The 9,794-nt window shown below is 31.0% G+C and overlaps 1 protein-coding gene across 7 annotated transcripts in view; it reads left to right on the top strand.

Annotated features, from left to right (window-relative positions):
* LOC106478602 (structural maintenance of chromosomes protein 1A-like) overlaps positions 1 to 9,794 on the top strand; it is a 160,082-nt gene that overhangs the window by 90,971 nt on the left and 59,317 nt on the right. For 6 of the 7 annotated variants that reach the window (XM_022382210.1, XM_013939157.2, XM_022382212.1 and 3 more), the window contains 3 exons: positions 2,998 to 3,066; positions 4,020 to 4,153; positions 4,379 to 4,500. In XM_022382210.1, coding sequence (XP_022237918.1) covers positions 2,998 to 3,066; positions 4,020 to 4,153; positions 4,379 to 4,500 — 325 coding nt within the window. The remainder of the gene's footprint in view (positions 1 to 2,997; positions 3,067 to 4,019; positions 4,154 to 4,378; positions 4,501 to 9,794) is intronic. The other variant, XM_022382209.1, reaches the window with a different exon arrangement.

Genomic DNA, 9,794 nt, shown 5'->3' with positions numbered 1-9,794 from the left:
ACAAGGAAATTATACAAACAAACAGATACATAACAACATGAATATTGCTAATTTTGACTTTAGGTTGATTTTCCATGTTCAGATATGAATTTCCTGAATTTTTTCTGAGCATAAGACAGCACTCATAGCACCCTAGGAGGAAATATGAATATTTTTAAACAAGATAGTGTTAATTTGACCTTGTTACTATAGTACAAGCATATTTTTATCCATATTAGCAAATCACTGTTCCATTACCTTGGATGTCATGGTGTATGTAATTGCCTGTATCTTAAAGATCAGCTTTGGGAAGCGATAGTCTTGTAATCTGAATATGCAATAAAAACTACTTTTCTGTTCTTTAAAACTGTTGCAGTAATGATTTGCTTAGAGTTTGGAACAAAGTAATATAACCCTAGCTTGATGATATGTTGCTAGAAGAAAAGATACTTGTAAGCAACTTATTCCACAGTTACAGTCCTGATCTTTATTAAGCTTCTGGAAAGATTGCTTTATCATTTTTACTTCATTGCACTTGGCCTCATTAAGCTTTATTTCACCAACTAGGTCAATGTTTGTTAAACCATGTTTACAAGAGGCCTTATCAGCCTAAGTAACTGCTTGACTGGACAAAAGAAAATCTTCAAGAAGAATTGTATAATAACATATACATATATATTGATACAAAATGGATTAACACTTATTATATGTATTAAATGAAATTTCTGATTTACAATTTTAAAAAATTGGCTTGATTATAATATTTGTATGCTAAAAATACTTATTTTATTGTAGGCACAGTGGTCATAAACACTGACTGTGTGCAGTTTTTTTAAAATCCAGACACTTAAAATTTAAAATTTACAGTTTTATAAAATAAAACTGTATAAGAAATTTTACAATTTCACAAGAGTGTAGAAAGACATAAAAATCAGTAATTGAAATCTGCAACAAATGTAAACGTTTTTAATTACTTTTTAAGGAAATAATATATAACAATGAAATTTTTTGGAATTTTCAAAGCTGCAAATTCATACAAATATCATATGTAACAAAAAAAAAGAGATTTTATTTGCAGACACTACATTTCCAGGAGAAAATTCTTCTGAAGTTTCAAACTGTTTCATTTAGTAGTTATTTTCCTCAGTGCAATAATACAAACCATATAACGGGTGCATCAAAGTGATGCATATCTGTATCTGATAGTTAAACTATCTTTAAAACAGTATTTAACAGCTCATAAGGTGTCTCTTGTTTACAGTATGGACTAACTCTTTAGAGGATTTTGTTGAAAATATGTCTGCAAACAAATGTGGTATTTAATGTTTTTTGAATCTGACTTATATAATAAAGTTAACTGTTATTATTATTATATCCATTGATTTCAATGTACTGAATACAAAGTTTTTCATGATCTATGGTAATAAATTGCATATCCAATCACCCTTCTCCTCACTATCCCTGTAGCCTGTTACTATGCAGGTTAAAAACTCTGGTCTTATTGCAGACACTATTGATGATTTGCAAGTGCAGATGTTGTCTAAAATTTATCTGTTCTGGAAGGGTTACACAGATATGCAACTTTTCCACAGTTCTTTTGATTTCCTTATTTTGCCCATGCATAAAACCAGAAATCTTAAAAACATTCTGAGAAACATTAATTCATGGATAAAAATGAATATTTTCAATGGTCATAAAAATTTCCCCCTAAATGATTAAAATACCAAGTTCTTCTTCTTTTAAAAACTACATAATTATCCACAGACATAAAATATCAAGACTAGATACAATCAACAAAGCACATAAATTTCATTGAGATGTAGAGCAGCATCTGATTTTTGTATTTTATTATGAAGCAGCTAGTCATGCATATTCTAATAATCAAAATGTTTGGAAAAAGTAATCAAAATGACTGTTGTTGACAGCACAAAATCAGTACTGAAGGAACTTGTCCAATCAGTTAAGAACAAGTTTTGGTGGGACTGGTTAGAGAAAAATGTGACTGTGAAAGATGGAAAAGATGAGGTATACATTTTTTGGTCTCAGAAAAATGCTTAAACTCAGTTTTGGTTAGGGAGGCAAAGCAAACCCCATCACATTCCCATGGCCGTAGCTAGAGTGAAAACTTCCAAACACTGACAATAACATAGGATCAGCCTTACATATTGTGTATTTATTCCATATGAGTGTAAAATCAAATAGTACATTATATTTAATTTAAAACTTTAAACAAGGTTCAAACCTTGGTGCCTTATAGCTAACTACAGCCATGCCACTCCCCTGTCTCCATTGAGGGTGTAGGTGTACCCTGGATCTACTTCCAGGTTTTCAGAAGATACCGCTTCTAGAGTTACATGTCTTGGTTACATAGTAACACATTCTGACTCAAAGTCTCCCTATTCTGTAGTTATAGAGGTTTTCAAAATATGAAATCTTAGCATTTTGTAGTAAGGTTTAGCTTTATCAAGGGACATGTCCAAGATCTGAACATCACTATGCCACAATAAAATATAATTTTTGTACAAGTTAGATACCAATAAGGTTGGACTTTATCAAGACAAATCATCCAGTCACGTGTCCAAATCAACATGTAAGAGTTCCAATGCAAGAGGAAACTACAAATAAGAATTCATACTATACCATTTACAAACACCCCCCTTTCCTTTGGGTTGTTCAAACAGATTGTCAGTAGTCATTGTTTGCACATATTTGGTTGACTGTGGGAGAAAGGTAAAGCGAAGGAGGGTGACACTGACTTCATTCAGTATATTATATATGAACAACATATTATAACCTAAATTCTTGCTGTGTTAAGCCTTCTGTTAGAAAGTAGCTTTGTTTTCTTTTGAAGAAACGTAGCCATTAAGTTTTGCATAAATTACATGTATTTCTTAATATGCATTTCTCAAGCATTTCCTATGCATAATATTTATAAATTATGTGCTTTACTTCATAAATATCTGAAGCTAAAACCCTGATCAGTATCTAAATTCAGGATGGAGTTTTCTTTATCTGCAGGAAAAACGTGTTATATCAAACCTGCAAAAAGAAATTTCTGTACTTGAGAAAGAGATGGAAAAGTTTGATGTAAGCATTTCTTTTGAATTACATATTTTAAGTTTTTGATTTTAAATATTAATTTTTGACAGTAATAGGAAATGATTTGAATATACAAGTAAATGTAATTTTATAATTAATTAAACTAGTCATAAAACATTGATATTAGGCCTATTTTTTAACACTACATTCTTTATTCAGTCCCTTAGGGTTTTTCAAGAAAAAAAAGAGTGTATAATAGTATTTCAACCACACTATTTTAATAGATGGGTTAGCACAGGATCACCTATAAATGTTGCAATGAATTTCACAAAATACCCAAAATTCAAGTACTTTTGAATAGTGAACCATTTGAAAGTGCTCTAGTTTTGAGTATTTTTTGGAAGTCATTCAATCACACTATATCTGCAATGGCAACTGTCGATGACACATTTTGCTCAATATAGAGCTCATCAGGCCTCGCATCTAATAATTTTCTGTTTAGAAAAACACATTAAGTTACATATTGATTGGTTGATTAATTATTGAACAGTCCAAGATTCAATCTGTATCCCAGCTGACATAATGAGCTTTATTTTGAGTGAAACATGTCTTCAGAATGGATATAACATACATAGTGTGGATGAACTATTATTATACACTCTTGTTCTTTAAAAACCCTAAGGGATTGAATAAATAATATAGCTTTAAAACATAATAAGCCTAATACTAATGTCTTATGACAAGTATAAGTAATTATAATCATGCTTTGCCAGCTTAGAAGAGACGTTGGCATCATAATTAATATTATATTGTTAAAGTATGTGTCTGTTTAAAAATATATTTCTTAGTACATAAGTTTATTTGTGAACACCAAATTATTGTAACATCAAAAATATATAAACTTTTTATTTTAAATATTTTTCTTTGTACTTTGAACAACATTTTGAACTACAAATTGCAATAGAAAACTTATGTTGATTGTTTGATTAATTGTTGAGTAGCCCAAGATTCAGTCTGTAGAGTGGAGAATGAAAGAAAGAGAAGTTCAAATTGCTGAAGTGAAGGAAGCCATGAACACAGTAGAAGACCGAGTCTTTGCTGACTTCTGTCACACTATTGGAGTAGAAAATATAAGGTAAAACGAGTATAAATTTTGTGTTCAAGTAAAAATGTAAAGAATAACAAATATATCAAAATTTTTTGTTGTCAATCATTGTATTTTGCTGAGATTTATTTTTAGACAAAAGCCTCAGCAGATTTGTTTTTGTTTTGTATTTGTGTGTGTCAGCAGTGGAAATGTAATTCATTAAAATTTTGTATGTAGAAAGTTATGTAGTTTTAAAAGTTTATTCTCATGCAGGCAATATGAAGAAAGAGAGTTGCGAGCAACTCAAGAAAGGGACAAGAGAAGACTAGAATTTGAGAACCAGAAAAATAGGATTATTAATCGATTGGAGTATGAACGCTCCAAAGACACAAATGGTAATGACTCTCTCTTTTTGAGATATTAAAACTCTGAATTTTGCAATAATATTAACTCGTTTTACACAAGGTTGGTGGATTACACTGACCTTGTTAACCCAAAGTAACCATCAGAGTTTCCATACTATAACTTTTGATATGAGACATGTATTTGAAAAAATTCAAATTTCACTTGCATAACCTCCTAAATAAATATCAAATGTTTTTTTCAGTTGAAATTTCTATTTTATGTTATTTTCTCTACCCTAACTATGTATGGACTTGGTCGATTTGACCAACCTTGTATCCACCATAAACAAAATTCAAATAAATCTAAATTATCCTTTTTTTTCCTTCTAGAATGACTGCAAATTGTAACAGGAAACTACATTTGTTTACCCTAAATAGCTTAAGGCTCATAACAGTTTACATCTGTTTATAGTTAACTTTATTGTTTTATTGCCTTTTGAACCATGTCTAACTAATAATTCTGCCATACAAATTGTAAATCACTCTGCGAATGCATAGCTCAGGTTACCGTATTGAATAAGCTGCTCACAAGCATATCTCGTGGAGAATTATTATTTATTACCTTACCCAGTCTAACATAATATGTTTCCAAGTTTTACATTTTGGTCACTTTTATGACGATAAATGAAAAATATACATGGAAAACAAGAAATATAGTACTTACCTCTGACCTCTTGTTTTTTTGCTGTCAATTGCAGTCAATTTAAGTCTACTTTTTTATACTGAAGGTACTTGAACATTAATTCATTTTTTATTTACTTAAATAATGCATTTAAGAACACAGAATGATAACACACACAAAGAAAATAATGTCCTATAACTATTGTAATTTAACTGGCTTTCTAGCACAAAAGAACCTTAGAATAATTCCATAAGCTTCCCAATATAAAATAGACAATATTCTGTACTAAACAAATGTAATATAATACATCATTATTTGATAGGTTAAAACTTTATCTTTGTATTGGTTATAAGTGATATTATATAAAAAGTCAGAGAAAACTATTGGCAATTTGTGAAAGAGAGGATGTGGCAAGTGGGCATGGCAAGTTGGTTTGATTTTCTAGTTTATGTCTCCATAGACAAAGAAGATTGAAGGCTATGAAAATTAGAAATTGCTTAGTAATATTTATATTATAATGAGTAATTTATGTTAAGCTCCATACTTCAGGGAGAAATGGCAGTTAAATTAGAGAAGAGCTAAAGAACAAATGTCACAATTCTCATACTAGGGGAGATTAAGGATTTTTTTTTAAATTTTCTTATATGGTTAAGAACTTAAAACTTATGTTATTAAAATTTGATTTATCAAATACATTTTATTGCCAAATTCATTTGTATATATCGTTTTGTATGTAAATTGTTTAATTAAGTTTTCAATGTAACCCTGTAAAAGTTTGTGACATGTGCACTTTTTACCTACCCATAGGTAGAAGGTTCACGGAAATGCACTTACTTAATACATTAAAGTACTGAAAGAAATTTAGAAATATAAAACAATGACCTATAGTTTTTTTGTGCTACAAGTCATAGTGTGTTTCTTAAATAAAATGAATATTTGAAAACTTGGTGCATGTTTCAATGGTACATGGTGACTAGATGGATGCATCCTACCCTGAAGGAACATTCTTCATTGAATTTGAAATATAGAAACTAACTTTGACATTATCCTTCCACACATTTTTTTTAATACTTCAGAGTTATAATTTACTTAATAAAAAGTTTTATTTATTTAATTATATTCATAAAAAAATGAATTACATTTTTAATTTTAAGTTGATTTCAACATGATACCAAATGAAAAAAAAAATTAAGTATTTGTTAATTTTCTAATTTTTTCTGGGCATAATGGGCAAATAAGATTTTAGGTTGTATCTACAGAAATACTGAATACAAATCCAAAGAGGTTATAATTTCATTGTATAGGTCACCGGTTATTCTGCATTTGGAGTATTGTGTTCAATCTTGGGCTCTTTACCTTAGGAAGAGCATTGAATTGTTGAAAAGGGTTCAGAGGACGGCTACTACAATGGTATATAGAATGGAAAGGTTGTCATACGAGGATGGGTTAAAATCTCTGAAATTGTTTTCTCTTGAAAAAAGAAGAGTTAGAGGAGATCTGATTGAAGTGTTTAAGGTTGTTAAAGGAATAGATAGTGTTGATGCATCATCTTTTTTTCATACGTAATGGTGAGAATGATAGGACTAGAGGACACAAATATAAATTTTTTCAGGGTAGGAGCCATATTCAGCTAAGACAGTTTTATTTTTCTAACAAGATAGTTGGCCTTTGGAATGGGTTGCCTTCAGATCTTATGAAGGCAGTAAATTTAAATGAGTTTAAGAGAAAGCTTGATAAATATATAAATGATAAGGACTGGCTTTGAGGTTGTCTTTATTTTAATAGTTTTAGTTTAGTTTAAAGGATGGGACAGCCTAGATGGACCAAATGGTCTCTTGTTGTCCCTAAATATTATGTTATATGTTATATTATAATTGAGCACTCAGCCTTCTATGAAGAAAGTCAAAACAGTTTGAACACAATAATGCTAATGTGACTTTGTGTAACTTCAATACAAGTGTCATTTTATCAGTTTTTCAACCTGTATAAGAAAGTTTTAGAAGAATGTATGAAGATATGTTAATTTCTTCAGAAAAGTGTTGCCTTACTCTGTGCATTTTGATAACTTCAGAAAAATCTCACAATAACTCTTTCATGTTTGTAACTCCAGAAAGGGTTACATAAGTTTTTAATTTTGATAACTTCAGAAAGGTGTCATGCTACTCTACCACGTTCATAACATTTGAAGGGCTTACATGTGTTTATCATGGGTTTGGTAGTTATGGCACTCAACTCACAATCTGTAGGTCATGGGTTCAGCTCCCATCACTGAACATGTTTGTCCTTTCATCTGTGGGAGGGTTATAATATGAGAATCAATCCCACTTTTCATTAGTAAAGTGCCTCCCAAGATTTGGTAAGGAGTGATGTTGTCTAGCTGCCCTCCCTATAGTCTGTCAAACCACAGTTAGGAAGGGTTGTTTGTAGATAGTCCATGTGTAGCTTTGTGCAACATTCTTCAAACAGACAGTTGTTTGCCATGGTGAAGTTACTGTGTTACTTTAGAAAGTTGTCTTGAAACTCTCTCATGTTGATAACTTCAAAAAGGTATTACACTTCTCTCTCATCTTGGCAAGGTTGCAAACTTTACAGTTTTGTATTTACTGGCATACAGACAAACAGGGGTCTTCTTTTTCTTTTACTGACTGTTTATAAAAAATATCTTTTGCTGCTTATGGGCTTACCATATAGTGTTAAACTAATGTAACTCCTTCTGAAGTGAACAATATTTTATCACATTAGTAACCTAAGAAATAGTTATGTTAGTCTGCCATGTTCTAAACTCCAGAAGGGGTTACATTAGTTTATCATGTTAGTAACCTAAAAAAAGGTTATGTTAGTCTGCCATGTTCTAAACTCCAGAAGGGGTTACATTAGTTTATCATGTTAGTAACCTAAAAAAAGGTTATGTTAGTCTCCCATGTTGGTTATTTCACAAAGGTTATTAGTCTGCCATGTTGGTACCTCCAGAAGGGATTACATAAGTTTGTTGTGTTGGTTACATCACAAAAAGGTTGTTAGTCAGCCATGTTTTAACTCCAGAAGGGGTTACATAAGTTTGTCATGTTTGTAACTTCACAAAAGGTTGTGTTAGTCTGCCATGTCAATAACTCCAGAAGTGGTTGCATAAATATTTCTTGTTAGTTACTTCACAAAAGATTGCCAGTCTGCCATGTTGGTAACTCCAGAATGAGTTACCTAAGTTTGTCATGTTAGTAACTTCACAAAAGATTAGGTTAGTCTGCCATGCTGTAACCTACACAAGGAGTTACATTAGTTTTTCATGTTGGTAACTTCACAAAAGGTTATGTTAGTCTGCCATTTTGTTAACTCCAGAAGAGGTTACATTAGTTTGTCATGTCAGTAACTTCACAAAAGGTTACGTTTCTCTGCCATGTTGTTAACTCCAGAAGGGGTTACATTAATCTGGCATGTTGGTAACTTCAGAAGGTATCATATTAAACTTGGTTTCCACGAGTCAAGAAAATTGGAAAATCAGTAGATTTTATATTTTGCATCCCTGGCCTGGGGAATGTCAGGGATGCCACAGATCTTAGGGAAGGATAGTTATATGTGATCCCTCCCTTCCGTAGACCAATATATGCATGTACAAAAAGGCTCTCAACAAGCTGAAACTTATGATTCCTTAATAAGATAACTTATCCAATCTTGGATTAAAAGCATGCACTATTATACCATATTTATAGATTTACCATGGCATATGTATCCTACTACCCTATTATATTAGGTTTTACAGTTGGATATCATATTTTGAGGATTTGTAAAAACAGTATTAGCGTGGATTTGTTAGCCACTAGTTTGCTTAAATTAATTAAATACAGCAATTTATGAGCAATAATGAAGCTTTAGGATTATTTTACAACACAAATGTTTATTATGTCTGCTTTTATTCATTGTATACATAACCAGCAAATTGAATATATCCAAGTCACTATCACTTAACATTTCAGCAAACTACTCAGATGAAAATGGTTTACAAATTTTTGAGGAATCGGTGATTAATTCTGTCACCATACAATTGACAAATGCATTAACACTCAAACACGTTGCTGTCTAAAAGGAAGTTACAAAAGTCACTGATTAAAGAATTCTATTAAATAAATGACTAAAATTAATAAACAGAAAAAATAATGCCAGTGCAATGAGTTTCATGTTTGTTTAACTTTCTCGCCACAGGCATCTTTTACTGTGCATGTCATGGGTTTTTTAGTGAATACATTCAAAATTTAATTAAACTACTTTTTGTTCATGTTATACCAATTAGTATAGCATAAAATTGTAGCTAATAATTCATATATTAATATTATATAAGTTTAAATTCTTAATTTTATAAGGCAATATTAGAAAAATCTGGAATTTCCCTAGTGTGTGAAATATGACATTTTTTTCTCTAGGCCTCCCCTCTTCTATAATTTATTTACTACTCCTCCAATAAGTATGAAATTTAATGTAAATTACTCATTATAATATTGTTGCGTCATCGAGATCATGTGATTCTCACGCTCTCTACTTTCTAGAATTATCCTGTACTTTGGCGAATGCTCTAGTATTTACTAGATAGGGTAGGCTGGTATATAAAAGAGGGGAGTGTAATGTGTGTGTAGACAGTGAGTAATCGATCTGCAGTCAGAAGTATTATTGA

Source organism: Limulus polyphemus, unplaced genomic scaffold (assembly GCF_000517525.1).
Source record: "Limulus polyphemus unplaced genomic scaffold, Limulus_polyphemus-2.1.2 Scaffold230, whole genome shotgun sequence".
NCBI lineage: Eukaryota > Metazoa > Arthropoda > Merostomata > Xiphosura > Limulidae > Limulus > Limulus polyphemus.
Note: the sequence above shows the minus strand (reverse complement) of the source record. Positions and strands in the feature narration are given on the sequence as shown.